Source organism: Carassius carassius, chromosome 6 (genome assembly GCF_963082965.1).
Source record: "Carassius carassius chromosome 6, fCarCar2.1, whole genome shotgun sequence".
NCBI lineage: Eukaryota > Metazoa > Chordata > Actinopteri > Cypriniformes > Cyprinidae > Carassius > Carassius carassius.
Window position 1 is genome coordinate 3,906,461 of NC_081760.1, and position 21,842 is coordinate 3,928,302.

General features: G+C 39.2%; 1 protein-coding gene across 8 annotated transcripts in view; it reads right to left on the reverse strand.

The window, feature by feature from the left end:
- LOC132142254 (protocadherin Fat 1-like) overlaps positions 1–21,842 on the reverse strand; it is an 87,627-nt gene continuing 65,785 nt past the window's right edge. For 3 of the 8 annotated variants that reach the window (XM_059551986.1, XM_059551982.1, XM_059551983.1), the window contains 18 exons: positions 21,423–21,619; positions 20,813–20,966; positions 17,972–18,205; positions 16,280–16,669; positions 15,828–16,042; positions 15,270–15,407; positions 15,035–15,178; positions 13,941–14,138; positions 12,078–12,900; positions 11,862–11,993; positions 11,173–11,330; positions 9,527–9,983; positions 9,284–9,437; positions 8,513–8,623; positions 7,167–7,801; positions 6,912–7,049; positions 2,813–2,848; positions 1–1,670 (listed from right to left, as the gene is read on the reverse strand). In XM_059551986.1, the coding sequence (XP_059407969.1) occupies positions 994–1,670; positions 2,813–2,848; positions 6,912–7,049; positions 7,167–7,801; positions 8,513–8,623; positions 9,284–9,437; positions 9,527–9,983; positions 11,173–11,330; positions 11,862–11,993; positions 12,078–12,900; positions 13,941–14,138; positions 15,035–15,178; positions 15,270–15,407; positions 15,828–16,042; positions 16,280–16,669; positions 17,972–18,205; positions 20,813–20,966; positions 21,423–21,619 (4,991 nt within the window). In that variant the 3' untranslated portion in view covers positions 1–993. Of the gene's footprint in view, positions 1,671–2,812; positions 2,849–3,300; positions 3,361–5,698; positions 5,760–6,911; positions 7,050–7,166; positions 7,802–8,512; positions 8,624–9,283; positions 9,438–9,526; positions 9,984–11,172; positions 11,331–11,861; positions 11,994–12,077; positions 12,901–13,940; positions 14,139–15,034; positions 15,179–15,269; positions 15,408–15,827; positions 16,043–16,279; positions 16,670–17,971; positions 18,206–20,812; positions 20,967–21,422; positions 21,620–21,842 lie in introns of all 8 variants that reach the window. The other 5 variants (XM_059551984.1, XM_059551987.1, XR_009434035.1 and 2 more) reach the window with 4 other exon arrangements.

The following is a 21,842-nucleotide window of genomic DNA, read 5'->3' on the forward strand; positions in this document are numbered from 1 at the left end:
CCCATTTTAGAGAATAATTTATTGCCAGTAGTAAAGCAGTTAAGCTAGTGGCAGTATTTAATAAAAATCATGAATCAAGACCATAGCATTGCTCACACACACACACAGACCCTGAAAAAGTCACATGTCTGTGAATAATCTCGCACTATAAATATATTGGGTCCCATTTTCATGGTCAAAAAATAAAGATGTTCCAAAGTCACAATTTACAATTAACAAAACAAAAAAAAGAAAAGAAAAGAAAACATAACACATTACAAGAATATGCAGACATCCTTTCAGAATTGATTACGTGTTGTGATAATCACACATTCACTTCCTTGACATTATTATTTTATTATTATTATTATTTTCTGCTCTTTTCTCTGCTTTTGAATGGACATACAGTAAGGCTGATAATGACACACCATTTGAGTTGGTATACTACTTTTTCCTGTCTTTCTTTTCTGAAAAAAAAGCAAAAAATATCTACAAAGACCTAGTAAAACCTTGAAATCAAAACTGTACATTAAAATTTACATTACAAATGAATGAGGATTTGTATAAAAAATCTGTTTGCATGGTTATATCTATACAAATACAGATCACCTTGATGCTTGAAATTATGCTTTTCTCCCATTATCCAGAACAATCTATCAGTTATATTTTTTGTGTAAATTGTACATCTCAGTATGATCTTGTGCATGATGATCAACATACTATTTAATGGCACAGCCAAGTCTAATGTTCTCCCCAATACTGTTAAATAATTATAATATTAATAACAGCCCACATGAGCTACTGGAGAGAACTCATGTTTAAGCACATCTTTTCAAAACCGCTCTTGAGTGAGATACAGATGTATACAATGTGTGCGTTTGGATGTTTGGCATTTACTTTAAGTGTAAGACTACGTTTGTGTACCGTGTGTGTGGTGTGGTTATGGTTTGAACACACAGTCAGTCTCCTGCAGCAGGGTTTCATTTAGGCACTTTTGATATTCTGGATCCAGTGTCAGACTTCAGTATGCTGCTGCTGCTGTTGAGAGTCCAGCGGCGGTATGATGAGCCTCTGAAACTGCGCTCTCTCCTCCTCTCCACCACTCTCATAATCGCTCATCATCACTTCTGACTCCTCGCAGCAGGCAGACATGTCCGAGCAGGACGCCGTGGACGTGTACAGCGAGAGCGACATGTTATCGGCAACGGGGAGATCGAAGTCGCGGCCATAGCCCAGCGGGAAGCCTCTGTGCCGGTATCCTCCGGTGGAGGATGATGTGATGGTGCTGGTGGGGTTGGTCTGAGGTTCGGTGTCTGATGAGTAATGGTGGTGGGGTAGGAACTGGGTGAGGCTGTAGAGTTGGGGTATGGGTGGGCGCTGGCGTACTCCAGATCCTCCAGGACTAGAGGAGGCGCTGTTTAGCGATCGCGTGGTGGGCTGCAATGTGTCATAGCGATCCCCGTACTCCGGCACGGGTGGAGGAGGGGGCAAGTCATCGTGGGAAGGAAAGTCATCGGGTGGAGGAGGGAAGTCACTTTCAATGTCGTATCCGCCGGGATAGTAGTCCGTGTCCAACAGGGCGGGGTCACTGTAAATGGTGGGTTGGGCCTTCACTACTTCATACAGAGGAAACTCCTGGATTCCAGGAAGCTGAACACTTGGCATCCAGTCAGATGTGTCCCAATGATAGCCTGTCGGACAAAAATAACAGTGAGCACCAGTGACAGGCCGCAATACAAAAAAAAAAAAAAGTTGGGGTGTACAAAATGTTGGGGTATACAAAAAAAATAAGAAGGGCTGGGGTCAATGTCAATTCAACTTCAGAGAGGTCCATTTTAGTAAAAAAAAAAAAAATGGCATTGATAACCCGCTATGCTTAACATTAATGCAGTATAGAAATTAGAAGTTCAGCAGGAAATTATTGAAATGTTGGCAGCCATAATTCCTTCTTATAACGCTTCTGTCATTATTTGCTATATTTGACAACTTTTATTACACTAACGTTAACTGACATTATGAAGACTTTTTTATTTACAATAACATGCACTGATGTATTACTGACAATACAATGAATTCACAATAAAATAAAAAATATTATTATTAATGATTAAATTCAATAAAATTGAAACATTGCTAATTGTTTTTTTTTGTTTGTTTGTTTTTTTGCGCAAGCTGGGATAATGTGCAGGGTTTTCTTGTTTCTGTATTAAATAATAATAATGAAATAATGAATATAACAAATACACTATAATGTTAATAATGTTGACTTCCAGATGAAAATCTTCCAATGCAAATGTTTTTCGTCAAATGTTAATTTCTTCTGTGCACTAACTGAAGTTGAATTGTCTTCTACCCTTCATAAACCACACAGTTAACACCAGCCAGGTCATTTAAAACCAGCATGCAATGTCAGTATCACACCAACACAATGCAGATCATTCAGAGTGCACACAAATACACACCACACGTGTAGATAAACAGTAACTCAGAATGTGTCTATTGTTTGTAGAATTTACAAAATATGACAATACATTCAAAGATTACGTTATATTATTAGGGAGGGTGTTTTAAGGTTATGTTTATTGTGTAGTATGAGGGAATTCCAGGGAGACAATACAAAGTTTAACTGGGACACCAAAAAACTTTTTGTGACAAAAAGTGCACAATATGCACTTATTTCTAACGCTACCAAAAGAAGTGAGTTGATTTGATACTCTTTTTGTCACAGATTTTGTGGACATGCAGAGTTTTGTTATATTGAAGGGGTAACCAAGCCAAAATGCAATCAAATGGAAAGGCATCAGACAAACTGTACAAAATAAAAATAAATCACCTCTTGGGTTCTTGTGTTCATGAGCCGAGAATGACTCTTTAGATAAAAAGCATACAGAATTGCATAGAAAAGAGAGAAAGAGAAAAAATGTCAAATAATAGGAGACCAAAGAACACTGAAATGAAAGAGTGCAGAACAAGATGGATACAAATGTAAGAGCCAAAAAGTTATGAGACGATTTTCATGCCATTTGCTTGCACAGAAACATTTCATATCGCAGCACAGTGGGAAGGTGAAATCAGTCTTGGTAAGACTACAATTTTCCATCTCAAATTAGCTGAACGATCATGTGCCACTGAAATCAAATGAAGCACCTGATTGGCTAATGAGGCATTTGATCGAATTTTTCAAGATGTGAACAGTCATTTTTAATTTCTTTGTCTTTCTAGATGAGATATGGGTGAAGAAAATGGCATTTTGCAGACCTAATAATTACCCAGCAAACACTAACGACACAGATAATCAGCAATGAAGCAGCAAAAGAATACCTTCTTTCTCCACCGAGTCAACAACAGAGCTGACAAGGTGGATAACTGTCACTAGGGAGGCTTGTAAGAAAGGCAGATAAGAGAAATCTAACATTAATTTTTCAAGTAAACATGACAGGAAAGAAACACTTGAAGTCAAGATTATAAGAGAGAGAAGAAACCGACAGCAGCGTTTCTCACGATGAGACATTGCATTCTGACATCTGACAAAACTGATGGATTGGAATTGATTTACTGGCACCATAAGAACAACAGATAATAACAGGTTTTATGGGGTTTTGGTTTCTGACAAGGGTGTGATCTGAGGGATGGGTTAATGGCAGGGGATTGGGTTGTGTCGGTAAGGCACACGTCTAGGTTGAGCTCTGGTGGAGGACGGTGGGAGTGACGCTGACGCTGTGCTCATGATTACACACATTCACAGAGAGATGGAAGGAAGGATCAGGAACATTCTCAAAGATAAAAGAGAACAAAGACACTCTCTAGCCCCAAACCAAAACGAGCAGGTGGAGAAAAATTAAAGAAGCTGAGGAATATGCGGATACATGGCCATAAGAAAATACGGAAAATCCATTTAAAATAATGCATTGGTGTTCAGAGGTTCAGTGGGGGAGTTGTTCGTTCAAGGTCAGGGGTTGAAAAGGTCAAATGAGGGTCAAGAGTCAATGGTTAGATGACTGTAGTCCCTTTCACATGACTTATGTCAGGATATTTTAAAAACTGGATAGCAAGATTAGACATTATGTGCTCTTGCATTCAAAAACAGTTGAATGAAGCACAGCAATAGAATTTTAGACAAGGTTTAAAAAGTAGATTTTTGAATTTGGACAGTTATTGTTTTTCTGATGGTTATAGTGGCAAGGCTTAAATATACTTAAAATATTCTTAAATATATTTCATTTAGGAAACGGATTATTATCATTTTTTGTAATTAAAATGAAGCTTAATTTTTTTTTATAATAATACTAATAATAATAATAATAATAAATATATAAATACTAAAACGAACATTAAATAATAATGCTAAATAGGAATATGCTACTTAAAAACTAAAATTAATGAATTTATTTTTTTTTTTTACTAAAATGAAACAAATATTCAAAATATTAAAGAAATGATATAAATAAAACTTAAATAAACACTGTCATCCTGAGGGATCACTAGTTTCATTGCATTTCTCAACGCAAGCATCATTTGTTGTTTTGTTCGGCCAATAACTAACAAACAATAACAAAATAACATTATATCGCATGAGTGATGTTATACACACATCGAGCGCAGCGTTAGTTCAGTCAGGCCACGGAGGCAAGGCTGTGAACAGCTGATGCGGTCAGCTGTCAAATCGCTCCAATCACCACCTCTCTTCTATTAGACACGGGACATATATATACGTGGCACTACAGCTCGGTAAGTATGCTCAATGGCTCGCAACCCTCCCTCTCCATTATAAGCATGAGCACACTACTGCGCACTTTCTGGCTGTCGTCTTGTTTGTTTCAGATCATTAAGGCTTCCAAAAATCTTAACTGGCATGGACCTCACTGCGGAGAGACACCCATCTTCATAACCAGGCTACAGGATAGACGTCCCACTGCCACATCTACATGATTATCACCGTTTGCTTTAAAGACTTTATTAAAAGTCTTAATTGTTATGTATTTCTAAATTCATGGTTCCAGGGGGTTAATGTTTAAGCTCTTGTATGTTAAATTAACCTGGGAGCAAGAACCCTCCATAAGGAACCACAACGCCAAAGATAAATTGTGTTCAATAAACTCGAGTAAACTTGACAAAGTGGTTCCTGTCTGAACTTTAACTAGATTCACACCGGATCAGATTCTCTTTTATCTTGTTTATATGCCTCAATAATGATATCATCCTACAAACTGTCCAGTAACCTTTTGCTTCAAAAGGTCAGCAGCAAAAGGTTCAAAGCTGAAACTGTAATTTAAGCACTCTTACAGGTTTTGAAAACGCTGCCACGAGTCATGTGAAAGGGCCTTCAGATACAGTAATCAGGATCAACAGAAATGTTGTGCTGCATGTGCTGGAGACCCATCATGTGTACTTCTCATACCCTGCTTTTACACTCTGAGCTGATGTCTTCAACCATCCATTGGCTTCATTAAGAGACACAAAGAAATGAAAAGGAAAAAAAGGAAGAGAAGAGATCCAAAATATGAATTTCACACAGAGAATTAATAAAGATACGATATAGGTCATTCTCAGATGTTGGCTTGAACTGATGAAAAACTTATGAGAAGCTGCTCTCAGCAAAGGCAAAAGAAAAAGACGAGGGGGCTTAGAGGGTAGACATGCTTCCTTCTTTTATGCATTGAGAATTTCACAGGGCCTTTAGTGATCGCTTCCTTCCACCAATTGGCGAGTGTTCACTTACGAGCAGGCCTCTATTTAAAACCTTGCTCTGTGTCTGTGGTGAGATTTGATCCAAATGGGTGCTGAAGCCCCAGTGCAGCAATAAGGAAGAGAGAGAGAAATGACATAACACATGACCCAAAAACATAACACCCTTTACACTTAGTTACATCAGTAAAATAAAAACAGAGTTAGCAGATCAGAAAAAAAACCCTTATGAAAACACAATAAATTATATAGGGGTCCTTCAACTGAAAAAGAGCATGCAAGACATTTAGACTATGTTTGGAATAGAATATTCCACACTATGTATACTGTGCAGTAGTATGTAGTATGCTAAATGAAAAGAAATAATATCAGATACTGTTTTTATCTATGAGATGATAACTGAACATCACTCTAACTTAAGAAAAAAACTCTGTCTTATGTTAACATCCTTGACTGTAAAAAGTGGCATAAAAAGAACGATTTAAACAGTTTTATAGTTCTGATAAGGTTGATAAGAGATCCATCTAAATATATTTCACGAGTTTGCACTTATATATAATCTGATTGAGCAAAAGGTATGCATATTTGGAGTGCTGTCTGAGGGGAGGGCTCTGAGCTCGGAATTTAGCTTGAACCCAGAGAACTCCCCATATGCCCAAGCTGGGATATGAATAGATAGGAATGAGGAGTAGGGGTGGAGGAGGGATGCCGGAAAACTGTAGTGGGACAGAGGTAAACTGGCTGTATATATATTTACTATTGTGATAATTTAGGTAATTATCTGAATGTGGTGTTCTTGATCTTTAATAAAACATTATTTGAATATACTGTATATACAGTATATATATATATATATGTTACATATTTATTGTTTGCAGTTGTAGCCGATACTGTCCATACTAATGCAGCACTCCTGTTTGATGTTTTCTTTTTTTGATCTATTTCTTCGCAATTATTGTTTTTTATTAATATAGACAGCATTTGTTGTCTACTGTCTGTGTGTATCACAGAATGCAGTACACTAGGTGGTTCCATTCCAAATATAGCCTTTTTTGTCTACTAAATAAGCTGTATTCTTTCCATAATATTTTTATTTATTTATTTGGTTTACAGAGAAACATACAGTATAAATAATTCTGAAATCTGAAAAAAAGCACAAGAATGTCTGACAAGTATATCTGGCTGGTTATGATCTTTGAGTCATTTATAAGATGAGTAAAAGCAAATGCATTCTGTTCCATACATACCATTGTCGTCACATGACTCGGACTGGAAGGAGCTGAGAGAGTGGACCTCAGACATGCTGCCTCTGGTGTTGTAAGGGTGACAGGCACTGTCCTCCACCGGCTTCTTATTTAGACACGGGTCCAAGTCCACCACTTTAGCTGTGAGGGGAAGAAAACAGTCACACAAACTTTCACTCACCCACAGAGCCCATTCAATATACTGTCTTAAAAGTCACACGCAGGAGACTTGGATTGCAGATGGGACTCTGTACATACCATCATAGTCGTAATCCCAGCTGGGCTTCTGTATGGAGTCGCTATCGGACACTGAGTTGGAGGGTGGGGGGGGAGGCAGGTTAGGTGCTACACTACAGACAGCCACTGTCTTCCTGTGCCCATGCACCGAATCAGGGTTGAACGTGCTGAATTCTGGGTGCTCTGGTATGGCTGAGCCCTCAAATGAGTTGCGGTCCAGATTGTTGCGGGAGTCGCTTGGAATGCTGGGAGTGTAGGAGATGGGCCGTACAGGGACCTGTGGTGGGATGTCAGAGTAGATGTTCTTGTTGAGTTTGGAGTCAAAGTACGGCCGCTGGAGGAAGGCATGCGGGGCTCCTGTGCTTATGCGGAACTTGTCGTCATCGTCAGATTTGGATTTTGAGCGCCGGCAAATGCGCTTGCGAACCACAATGAACAGTACGACGATAAAAAAGATGATGGCAACGAAGACGACGATTCCGATTACTTCCTCCAGGCCGATGTTCCAAGTGGTGGAGACAAGTTGGCTGGGAGGAAATTCACAATGCCGCCCGCTGTAGCCCATGGAGCAGTTACAGTTGAAGGAGCCGTACGTGTTCTGGCAGTGACCATTGACACAAGGGTTCTTCAGACACTCATCTACATCAATGAGGCACCTAAACTCACACACACACACACACACACACACACACACACACACACACACACACACACACACACACACACACACACACACACACACACACACACACACACACACACATAAACATGTACTGTAATTACAGAGCTGCACACTCAACCTACACTATCATTCAAAAGTTTGAAGCTTTTTCATGTTATTTGAAAGAAGTCTCTTTTGCTTGCCAAGGTTGCATTTACTTGACCATAAATTGAGTAGAAACAGTAATATTATGCATTATTGCATTATGACAATTCGAAATAAGTGTTTTCTTTTTTTATTGTAAAATGTGATTAATTGAATTTACTGCAAAAATTTCAGTAGCCCATAACACCTCAGAAATCATTCTAACATGCTGATTTGGTGCTCAAGAAACTTTTTTTTATACATATATACAATTATCAATATCGATGACATTGCTGCTTAACATTCTTAGGAAACGGTAGTTAATTTTTTTTTCAGGATTTTTCAATGAACAGAAAGTACAAAAGAACAGTATTTATTTGAGATGGAAATATTTTAATTACAATTGAATGCATCACTGCTGAATAGAAATCTTTCATTTAAAAAACCCTCATCTAGGTACATCTCAGTCGAAGTAGCCTCTCGTAAAGAAGCTCTTCATGATGCCCATTTGATGTATCTGATTGAGTCTCACGGGTTTATTAAGACGGGTCAAAAGATGTACCTGTCTCCTTGGAAACCTGGTTCACACTCACACACGGGACCATCCAGGCTATCAATGCACTTGCCACTGTTCTTACATGGGTTATCTGTGCAGTATGGACCCAGCTGACACCTGATAGAAAATTACAAAGAGCCAAAATGTCATTCAGAAACTTCACAAACACACAACTTCAGATAAACTTTAAATAAGACAAACTGTGTTTGGATAGTTTTTAATTGCAGTAGAAATTTCTCAAAGAGAATCTTACTGGATTAAATCTGATTATCAATCACATAATCTTCCAAAGCTTCTGATTAAATTTCCAATTTACTAGGAATTACTGAGAATGCCGCATGGATTTCTGAAGTATTTTTTTTTTTAGTTTGAGTCAGATCATGCATATTAATGGAGTTCAATTAAGGAAAATATTGACGGAGCTTGAATTTTGATTTGGCTACATATCTGGACTATACACGATGTCATTAAAATGGAGAAAGAACAAATTAAATTAAATATCAAACTTAAAAAAAAAAATCAGACAAACAGAGGAACAGGATGCAATGCTATGGGGTCAAAGAAAAAAAATCTATTTAATTAAAAGTATTAGGAACATTTAAAATGAAAATGAAGGAAAAGTAGACATTTATCTGCTAACAGAGTCAGCAAAAAAGAAAGCACAATCACAAGTTTAGAGCAAACAAATTTTCTAAATTTAAAGCAAAGTCTCTGAACACAATACAGGTTGGTCAAGTGTCCGATAATTTCTGTGGTCACATGCACATCTGTTCTCACCGTTGCCCAGAGTACTGTCCTCTGCACTGGCAGTAGAAGATTCCTCCTTGTGGGATACATGTGCCTCCATAGAGGCAGGGGTTAGAGGCACAGGGGCTGATCGTGACTTCACAGTGAGTGCCTATGAACGCAGCGGTGCACTTACAGAAATAGCCTACAACACACATTAAAGCACAGCACATCAGTCAGTCCTATATTTGAATAAACTACAATGACAAAATTCCTCAAAAACACCATGCATACCTCCATTAGGCAGTGGTGAACATGTGCCTCCATTAGTGCAGGGGTTACTGAAGCAACCCTGGACTGGAGGAGCCAAGCTGCATCCAGGAGTCGCCTCGACCAGCTCCTCCAGGACGGAGTGAACCCCTCGAACCTCATACAGAGGTAGCTCCCTCCCGTTAAACACGATCCCCTCCAGACAACCCCGCAGCCCATTTACCACAAGTCTTCCAGAGCCGGTCGCTGGCCGTGCATGACCTCCAAAGTACATGCTGGTGTCCAGGTTGAGTGTGCGCAGAGTTCCCGGAGCAGTGCCAGATGCAGCATGGACCTGATCTAGGACCAGTCTAGCGTAGTTGCCATCTACCTCGAGAGAGACAGTGTGCCACTCTCCATCATTGACCTGGGTACTGTGCACGGACACCACACCAGGACCACTGCCGCAGTCGAACTTGTACTGCAGGCGGCCGTTCACAATCTGAAACAAACACACACAGTCTTGTCTTTCATACTGACCTTAGATTAAAATCTCAAACATCTGGAGTCAATTAAAATATTTAGTATATTAAGTCAAATCCACCTTCCCCATAGACAGTCAAAGAATTATTTACATATTATTATAAAATTTCTTAAAAATAAAACTCATAATACTTCAAACATATGTTTAAACTAATCCTCGTAAATGAAGAATTTATTATCTTTATATACATGGGACGGGTAGGTCGACGGAGGCTTCCATGTAGTTCCACCATCTTGCAAAACTATAATAGCAGAGAGGGACAAAAAGTACTAAGCCAACGCGTTTTCGGTCAGAGCCAGAAACGCAGGTGCAGAGCAGTGAGAGGCGCTTGAAACTGCACCGGCAAGTTTAAAAGTCGGGATTGCATTCTTATTATGGACCATACATATGCCGCGCCACAGGAGAAGAAAACATCGTCGCCAAAACGAAGTGCTATTAGAAGACATCCTGTCAAATCTTTTTGGTACATATCGCCTACCGTAGATGCAACGCGCATTTGAAAAAGCGAGGCGCTGGAGAGCAAAATTAGTTTGAATGCAAAATACAATTTCACCACTAGATGGGAGTAATTCCTACTTACAGTCCCTTTAAGTTGCATGTTGTATGAACAAATATATCAATGGGTGTCTCTCAAAAACCTAGTAAGCCACCTAAAATGTCTACCAAGACCATTAAAGCACATGCGATGTTTTTACAATTTTTGCACATTTTGGGCATCACAGGCATATTCTATGTCAGCACCTTTTTTTGGACTGAAATCAAGCCAAAAATGTGTGCCTATAAAAGTTATTGTCTAAGTAGACAGTTTATTAGTTATTTATAAACAGCCCAAAATATGACTCTGTGAAGTACCTCAGGTGTGATATTGTAGTAGTTAAATTCCGATAGTTAAATTGTTTTAACAGATGAAATGAGGAATGATGGCTCAGGGATAAGCAGAAACAGATTATTATAATTATTATGTAACAGCAGGGAGATGACATTTCAGTCCCAGACTCCTTTGCTCTTTCTGTCAGTTGTGTGGTTTTCCCCCACCAAATTGGAATGCATGAGAAAGAGCTCCCCTCTCTTCTCCCAGCTCCAGAATAACTCTGTTTTCTCTTCTTTTTTTTTGGAGGGATTGAGGGGGTTAAGAGCACACACTCACCTCCAGAATGCTGTAGTCTGTGCCTTTGGCGTACATGACCGTGGCATGGTTGGAGAACGTTCTCAGTCTAAGGGACAGCTTCATTTCTTCCTTATTCTCGTTCTCCATTAGCCTGTACCGTGCGTATCCATTTCCGCTGAATGTTAAGGACTGACGCTCTAGAACACAGAGAGCAAAGCAAAACTAATTATAAGTGATGCTATGATGATGTCCACAGCCAACAATATGTTTTTAATGCAGAAATACTAAATGTCTACTTCATGCACAAAATGTTAGTGTGTTTTATATATATATATATATATATATATATATATATATATATTAGGGATGGGCAAGTTAACACGTTATTATTGCGTTAATTGAATAACGCCAATAATTATTTTATCACGAGTTGATGCAGGTTTTTTTTTTATTATCTGGCTCTGAATACACATACAGACAAACCATTGGTCACAGGACTAAAATAGCAAAATCGTATTAAAAACTGAAGTATTTAAAACAATAACCTGTAAATATGACAAAATACACAACAAAAACGTTAAAATAAAAATAAAAATGTAAATAAACAAAAATTTAGAAAGTTCTCTAATTCCAAATACAATGCTAAAATAAACCTGATCATTATACACGGCTCGTTCACCTAATTTAATATATTTTTTGTCCATTGCATCACAGATGTGTGTTCATACCTGAGCACTCTTCCTGTTTTCCCTCAGGACAGATGCATTTGGATTTGGTGTGTATGGGGTCTTCTACACACTCCATGCCATCAGGACAGGGGCTTCCCTCACAGAGTGTACTCAGGACAGGACACTCAGCTCCTATAGGGACACATGAAGGGTTAAAATCACTCTAGACTGGAAGTGAAATATCTGGAATATTTTTTAGTCGTATATTTGAGTTACCTTCACAGAGACATTTGGATGTGCGCACGTGACGTGGTGTAACAAAACTAATCCTAGCCGTGCTGTAGGCCGACACTGCTCCCGTCTCCAAGGAAACTGTCTCTTGGCAGTAACTAAGAGGACAGTCCAAACCGGCACAGAGTTTCTTTACAACTCGTACAATACGGACTCCAGTCATCTCTTCGATTACCCCAACTGAGGCATTCAGCTTCCTGTACACCACTTCCTGGGGCTGGAATGGACTTCCTGACCTTTCTAAAGCTAGAAGTACTTCCAGGTCACCGGAGGCATCAGCAGCAGGTTGCAAGCTGACTAACTGCACGTCTCCGCGTCTGACTCCGGCGATATTCCGCAAAGCCCGCAAAAAGTTACGCCAATAATCTCCGATAAATTCTTCCGGCGCTATAGCAGAGAAACGCACAGCGATGGAGTTATCGAGAGCTTGTGCTGTTGCCTGCCGTATGTGAATATTGACTCGGGCATCTGCGGTAAAGCGACCATCTGTCACTGTGATGTTAAGGACGTATTGACCGGCATCCAGATTCCCACGGGCCACTAGTTTCCCATCAGCAGGGGAGACGGAGAAGAGGCCAGAGTTTTCAGAGGCGGAGGAACTTTCAGGTGCGAGGCTGTAGGTTAGAGTGTCGTAAACATCCTGATCGGTGGCGTGGATTTTACCCAGTACCCCACCTGAATATTCGTCTGTTGCTGTGGTGATAAATATGTCCAGGGGAAGAATGACAGGAGGGTAGATGCTCTCTTCGATCAAATGTACACTCACAAACGCAGTGGAGACCAATGGTGGGCGACCACTGTCTGTTACCTAGAGCAAAGGAGACAAGAGATTTAGGATTCAGAACAATTAGAAATCATTAGTTTATGATGATTTGGGGTTTGGACGTCAAATCCTCAAAGCTAATTTTAAACAATATTAATTATGATGTTTGCCTTAGCAAGCACTAGTATTCACAGAGGGAAGAATTTGAAAAAGGAGTCTTATTTGAAAACACAACTGTTTTCACACCTCTTTTGGTATATCTCACTTTACACAGAACAGCAAGCCATCATAAATGTTGTTAACTAAAACAACAGATTATTAGTCTTCTAACATATGGTGCCACATTATCAAGTCAGCTGTTTGAAGTGTAATGGAGTATTAAGGGCAGAATGTCTTTGCACGTGTTGTATGGAAAGGCTGATGATAAGTGCCAGTCACAGTCAGTAGAGAGAGCACTTGAGCCTGGATTTACTCTTGTAGCAATAGACAACTGCACAAGTTTGAGACTGGCTCATGTCGTTTACTCACTCAGTTCCTTCCTCTTTTACCAATAACTTTGCCTCCCATTTCACTAACCCTGTTGATTTCCCTGAGTTATTCTAGAAAACGGGTGTCATTTGTAGCCCTTACAAAAACACAGAAAAGTTTAGCAGTGAACAGCCTATGACTTTCTTTTGTTCTAAATGAATCAATAAGAAATTAGCTACAAAATAAATGTATTTCATTGATGATAACTCAATATATGGAAATAATAAATAATAACATGCATTTAGAGAACCACCTTATCAAAATGGAAAAGAGACCCATAGAATGACCTTCTCCTAAATAAAGGAAATTGTACACCTAAAAGAAGAGGAGACTGGGAAAGAGACTGCTGTAATTATTTTCTTAGAGTTCCTCTCCTCTGCTAAGGTTTTCATGGCTGCTCCTTCACAGTCTATTGTACATGCCAGGCCCATGTGGGGAATACTGAGCAAGCAATGCTTCACCTCAGCTCAGCTCTTCATACCTCCAGTGAAAATGGAACAAAGCTCCTACAGCTTCAGTGAGAGCTGGAGAATCAGAGGGAGAGACTGAGGTCTCACCTGAGCCTGTAGGAGGTACAACTCTTGAGTCTGGCGGCTCAGAGTTGACGCGGAGACCAGCACGCCCTGAGGACTGATTTGGAAGGCTTCGCCCTCGTTCCCACTGATGATAGAAAATGTGAAAGGAGGTCCATTGTGGGAGGCATCACGGTCAGACACGGTCAGCTGGAGAACACTGGTACCGACAGGCTGGTTCTCCTATACAACATATGCAGAACACATCAAAGGTTAATTTAGACCTACAAAATTCACACTTTTTTAACATCTTAAGGCAAATTTGGCATGTTACGCATTTTACGACAAAAACTGAGAAGCTATGATTATATTTTAGTGCCAGCAAGCACAGGCATATCTAGTGACTAATAATGAGTTTTCCTTAGAGCAATGTTTCAAAAGCCAAATGGAAACAATAATGATGGATTTCAGCGTGAAACAGTCTTTATTTCCCCTTTTACTAAGACATTTATCTATTGGTATTTGTTTGCATCATGAAACGTAGACTATAATGTTATTGCTTAATGTTGTTTTTATGCTGTTTTTGGTCAAGATAGTTGATTAGTAAACTTATGTACATTTTTCTTTAACCTTTTTATTTTTAATTTTTTACCAAATTTAGATTTTTTTTTTACACTGTTTACGTGTTATTTTTGTATTATTTATATACTATTAGGGTCTTAACTGATATTTTGAATTAGCTTATATTCTTAAATCTTCAGTTTCACTTTACTTTAAGTTTTGCTAATTGTATGTGCTTTATGTGCGTATGAATTTTATTTAAATTTTAATTTCAGTTTTGCAAACTAATTTAATGAACTAAAAAACTAAAGATTTTAAAGCTTAAGTGTTTCATGTTATTTGAGCTTTTTTCATTTAATTTTTAGTTTATTTTTAACTAACAATAACAAGACTGTCAGGCACTGTCAGTGTTTTTAAATATAAAGAATTCTGTTACTCTACGCAGCTATTTTTTAATGCAAAAAACGTGTTTTGAAATGCATCTGACTGGTGTCTAATGACCCTAAATTCCTTCGAATCAACAGGCATTGGATTATTGACAGAGAAAACACTGAATCGTCTCCTCTGAGGACTCAGACCTGTATAATGATGCTGTAGTTGGCCTGAGAGAAGAGAGGTGAGTTATCGTTTATGTCCGAGACGTCTATGTTGACTGTAGAGCTGCTGGATCGAGCCGGGCTTCCGTTGTCAGAGGCCAACACAGTCAGCGTGTAACCTGAAGTCTAAAAAAACAAACAAAACAAAATGCCATTATTAGGTTTCAGCAACAGACTACCAACGCACCTGCTACTGAGACACCTGAGTGTTTTGTACCTTCTCTCTATCGAGCTGGCGGGCCACCTTGACCTCTCCTCTAATGGGGTCGATGGTGAAAGGACTGCCTTGATTGCCATCAATGATGGAGAAGCGCACCTGATTACTGGATGGACCATCTGCATCATCAGCCATGACCTTCACACACAGAGAAACACACACCTGGTTAAGATAAAGATTGCCACGGACTCAGGTATGCAACACCCCCGCCTTTCGTCCTTCTTGCCTCGCCAGTCAGTAACTATTGGCTGAGACCCTCGTGGGAAATCAGAAGGCATGCAAGTGAAACAGAGCTGGGTATCAAAGCCTCGCTTTCACACTGACAGTTTATATTCAGCATGATAAGACATGAACATCTCTAATAAATGAGCAGAGTGTGAGCGAGATAGAAGACTGCAGATTGCTGTGGGTCGCTGAGCTTTAGTTTGACATTGGACTGTGCTTGTTTAGTGTGTGTGTTCTTTGATCTGTGTTGAAATAGGAGATGATGTAACCCAGAGACCTAAGCAGGGCACAATCAAATCAGAAGTGCTTGAGAAAGAGAAGCCGATGACTCACAGTGAGCACGGTCTTTCCCAGTTCTGCGTCTTCGCTGATCACAGTAGAGTAAATATCTTGGCTGAAGACGGGGCTGTTGTCGTTTACATCCGTCAGGTTGATGTTCACTGTGGCCATGTCGCTCAGCGGCGGCGTGCCTCCATCTGTAGCCTCCACTGTTAGATAATACTCATGGGCTGTTTCGTAGTCCAAAGGCTCGATCACGAAGACACCACCTGGGAAGAAAACGACAAAGTACTCTCTAAGAAATGAAATATTTATTTTCCAAATTATTAAATAAATATTTGGACGAACAGATAAATAAATAAATGAATGAATGAATGTATACAGTGTTAAAAGATGAGACAGGCCATGAAGTGTCTAATATGTATCCAACAGAAGTCCACTTGTAATTTAACTGGAAGTCAGTGCTGCAGGGCTCTCAATCGGTTCGTCTAAGCTGCTGTGTTTACCTGTATGGGGGTCGACGCGGAACGCTCCTCTCTCATTGCCACTGATAATTGTGTATGTAATCTCTGCTCCTGCTTCTGTGTCTCGGCTGGCTGCGTGTACCCGTAACAGCTGGGTGCCCACCGGAATGTCTTCAGTGACTGTGGCAGTGTACTCGCGGCGCTCAAACACTGGAGGGTTGTCGTTGATGTCCAAGATGGAAACACTGATGGTGGTGATGGAAGAGAGAGGCTGCGGGGACCCACGGTCTGTGGCAAAGGCACGGAGGGTGTAGAGTGACTGGAGTTCACGGTCCAGAGGACGATCCAGATGCACGATGCCGGTTTCCTCATCGATCGAGAACACACCATCAGCAGAGTCCAGCAGTGAATAGAGGATCTCTGCATTAGAACCTAAACACACACACAAAGCACAATGAGACTAATAAAGACATTTAAGATGTTATAAGTGTACACATTTATGGTCAACCCATTCCTGAAAATCTTACTGCCCCCAATTTTCTGAACAGTAGTGCAGTTATACAGTAACTGTCCTTAATTTAATGCATAACTGAAATTCTAAAACAATTTTGACCAGCTGTTGCTGTCATTCATATTACAAAAGGACAACCAATTAATAATGACTGACAACAAATCAATACATTTTGCAGATTAAGAAGCTTTCAGATCAATGGCAAAGCCTCAAACAGTTAAAATTATTTGTAAGAACTTATTATGTCTTCGTCTCATTTGCTTAACTATGACTTATAAATTCATCCTGCAAAAGATTCAATGGTGAAACCTCTGGTCCTGAGCTGCATATTAAGAAATGTGAGTGAGTGGCACTTATTGTATTGAGGAAAGCATGCGCGCACACACACACACACACACACACACACACACACACACACACACACACACACACACACACACACACACACACACACACACACACACACACACACACAACAAGATGAAGATAGAGTACACTAATCCCTCTAATGAATTTTTGAGTAAGCCTCATTTGTGGCTTGCTAGTACAATCACTCTCTCATTATAGCCAGTTAACACAATCTCTTGTGTTCTACAAAGTTTCAGTCAGACTAAATTACTGGAATGCAGCAGCTTTATGACAGTTCAGTATTATGCAAGTCTACTGATCACTGAATAAACACTTTCATATGATTATTACTCAATTAAAAAAGTGCTTTGTAAGTGCAAGTAAAAGCACGTCATAGGTGACGTTTATAGATTTTAACTAGTATTTTACCACATCAGGGATCTTCAGAAAAGCAACCAATGATCTGAAGGTTGTGACATTGATGTTGAGAAATGAGGGAAGAAGAGATTGCTTGTGTTTAGGCTAGACGGTAAGTGAAACACAATGTGTCTATTTGAGGATACAGAGTACAAAAGGATGATAAGACAGGAATCCATACAAATGGAAATCAGAGAAATTGAGTGGAAGCGAGTGAGAGAGAAAGACAGAGAGGTTTGTGTTCTTAGAACGCCATATTTGACTGATATTTGACTGTTTGACTGAGAACGCCATATGTGTGTGTTGGTTTCATCTCTAAAGTAATAACAGCACAGATGGACACGGACAGGCCATACTGTTGCAAAATTGGAGAAAATATTGGGAAACACGCTTATATGCAAATATTTGAATATATATTTAAATAAATATATCTTTGTTCTGGATACTGGAGATCTTACCTGTGTCCAGGTCTGTGGCGTACAGGCGAGCCACAGGTGTGTTTATCTCTGTGTTTTCGAACACAGTGAAAGTGTAGGGGTCAGAGGTGAATTGTGGAGCGTTGTCATTGACATCTTCGACTGTGATTTCAACCTCGGCTTCACAAAAGCGTCCGCCTCCATCCAGAGCACGCACCTTCATCTTGTGAACCTCCTCTTCTTCACGGTCCAGAGGGAGCAATGTTTTCAATTCACCTGATGAAATCAACCAATAATGAGTGTTCAAATCAATATGACTTTCCTTCATCTTTGATGACGCAAATAAAAGATATGAAACCAGAGAGATTTCTGATTTAATTTAATCCTTAATTAAATCTTTTCATCACAGTTTTTACAAGGTCTTTATGAACATTTTAAAGTGTCAAAGTTTTAGTTACATGGACTTTTTTAATTAGTGCTGCACGATTATGACAAAAATCATAATTGTCGATTATTCCCTTGAAATTTTAATTATTAATTACTATTATCACAATTTACATTGAATGATGTTTATAGCATTATTTGATGCAACTAAATGCCATATTTTTATATGAAAATAAACAAGCTGAAAACACTTAACTGAAAAACCTTTCTATAGTATTAAGCATCAAATGTTAATTATACATCGGATTGGTTTCTTTAAATTATTGAAAAAACTAAAAATATAAATGGTATCATAATGCTATACTAAAACTAAAAAAATGGAAAAACCCATGAGATAACATGTAGAAAGAAAAAAAAAACATATCTTAGGTGTGCAGAATAACATAAGCGGACTCTGAACGATTAATTGCCGCTTTGAACGATTATGTAATTGTGGGATCCATAATTGCAGTAAGTGTGCAGCCCTACTTTCAATGGATGGACAGAAATTTCTCAGGTTCCAATAAAAAAATCACTAAAAAATTTCTTGGAACAACATGAGAGTGAGTAAATAATCACAGACCTTTCATTTTTGGGTGAACAAATTATATGAATTTGTGTAAACACTAGTTTGTAGGCACACTGATGCTGCTTCCACACACACAAACAGTTCTGCTCTCTCATTCGTCATGTCTGCAAGGCTGCTTTGTATATTTATTATAGTTGTGGCTTGCTAAAACCCCCAAAATTCACTCCCCATCAATCACTCTGAACATCAGCTGGCACTGCACTAATGAACAAGACACAATCCAATTCCACTTCAAACTTATCTCATCTGTTAAATCAAGAGGACACTCTAAGAATGAGAGCAAGGGAGACAGCTCTCTTTCACGAGGAAGTGATCTGACCTAATAATTTCAGCAAGCGTAAGATATGTTCCATTGGAGTGGTCATTTTGTGTGCCAGCTGTTTGCTGTCGACCTTTGAGCTGGAGCGCATCTCAAGGAGGATGAATGCAGGGTGTCCAAAAGTTCCCCCTCGAGGAAAGCTAAAATCATCCTTGCGCTGAGAGGCTTTAAGAAATAGAAAAGATTAAAGAGGAGAGGGATGGTGAGAAATGAGAGAAATGGCAAGGGAGAAGAAAGTGCAGTCAGCATGTGGGCTGCTTGGAGAGTGAGCTGAGAAAAGAAGCAAAGGGAAAGTCACCCTCGGCACAGCAGCCGCCAGCTTTCAGGGGTCTGTTGGCTCGCATGAGAGCACACTTGGCATTGCTAACTTGCAATAATGCTCCTCTTCTTTTTCTCGATGAAACGAAGAGGAAAAAAAGTGAAGAAAATTCTCAGTGCACACCAAACCCACACAGAAGAACAGTAGCACTTCTTCAGTTTGCGAGCCAGCATTCCCTGCCTTCACACTCAACCTTATCAAAGAGCCAGTGAGTAGCGCCTTTACAATAGCTTTTGTGTTGTAGCAGTGTGACGCTGCCACAAACCCACTGTTTATTTCTGCTCTCTTTCCGCCTGGAACCAATGTTTAATTCACACAGTTGAGAGACAGTTGATTTGAGTTAATAGCTGAAGTGGGGCAACACTTGAAATGTTTTAGGGAAAAAAATTGTGTGAATGTGTTTGTGTGAATAACACAGGCAAGTAAAAAGAAAAAAGGAAAAGTACAATATTGGGAAAAGATTTCCATGGTATTCACTGTAAAACAGTCATGAAAGCCTAAGGGTGTACATCCTTCCCTGGAATTACACAAGTAATTAAATTAGAATGTATTATGGTTTTAAATAGGATGTGTGTTTGACTGTAGGCAAAAGCAAATGATGTTTTAAATGTTCAGTGTGTATGTGGCATTTATTTGTCTGGCTGTCTGGGGTGCGAAAGATTTTGGAATGTTTTAGAAATAAGTCTCTTATGCTCATCAAGGTTGCACTTATTTGATTAAAAATCTAGTAACAGCAGTAATATTAATGTGAATAAAGTGAAATAGTTTATTGAAGGAATAAAAACATTGTAATAGTAATATTAATAAAAATAGTAATAGTAAAGAGAAACATTAACAAATTTAAAATAACAGTTTTCTATGTTGTTATATTTTAAAATGTAATTTATTCCTGTGATGGCAAACCAAAATTTTCAATAGCCATTACTCTAGCCATTTTAATATGAAGATTTGGTGCTCTAAAACATTTCATATCACACATTTTCTTTCAGGATTCTTTAATGAATATAACATTCAAAAGAACCGCATTATTTGAAGTAGAAATTTACTGTTACATTCTAATTGTAGTTACTGTCACTTTTGATCAATTTAATGCTTCCTTTCTACACAGCATTCATTTCTTTACAAAAATTTTACTAACTGCAAACTTCTAAACAGTGTGTGTGTGTGTACACAGTATTTTACAACAAGTTGAATTGGCCTCTTTGACATGCACATCCAAATAGTGATGATTACCTGTCTCAGAGTCAATGCTAAAGTGCTCTGATCCGGGCCCTAGTAGCTCGTACGAGATTTGTGCATTGGAACGGATGTCGTCATCTGTGGCGGAGACCTGCAGGATCAGCCTACCAGCAGGGGAGTCCTCCGAGATGCTTTCCATATAGAATGACTGCAAAGAACAGAAAGGGAGACACGTGAAAAGCAGAAGTGACTTCACAAATGGGAAGATAAGGCCCAAAAAGAAGAGGGAAAGAAAAGTAAAGAGAAACAGTTTGGTGGTAATTGTGAAGCCAAATTGAAAAGAGGGCTAAAAGATTTTCCCTGCAGGAGTACTATTAAATTAACATTATTCAAAAAGGAACACAATAACTAAAAGAAGCACATTAGCCCTTACAAAACCCTCTCACAGTGCTAAATCACTCTCTTTGTTTCTTAAATGCTGCATTTCACATAAGGACCTTTTCAAATCCCTCCTGACATTCTCTCTTTCTCTCTAAGTCTCGTCCCATTTAGCATGCACAACGGGTAGGCAGCGCCCTCCCCTTAACTGACAAAATCAGACTACATGACATTTTGCTGCAATGCACTGCCCACACTCCCATACACACAAAACTAACATTCATACCTTCTCACAAATTGGGCTATTGTCATTGGCATCTAAGACCTTGACTTCAACCACAGCCTTGGTTGTGAAGGTCCCGTCAGTGGCCGTAATGTTCAGCAAGTAATTGTCCTTCTCCTCCCTGTCGAGAGGCTTCCGCACAGAGACCTTCCACTCGCCTTGAGTATGCTCAATGCCAAACTGTCCCAAGGGGTCTCCACCTTACGCAAGAAACGTCAGTCAAACTAATGAATGTGAACAGCAGTTGAAATTATTATTTATTTGTGTGGTTTCCTGCTGTATGTCTAGTAGCTATAGTAATGGCTCAATTTATAACTGCTTATATTTCACAAGTTATTGTGAAATATATGTGCAATGAGTACTCCACAGCATTCATGAAGTTTATCTTCTTGTTTGCTTGGACTTCCCAACATTATCACAAAG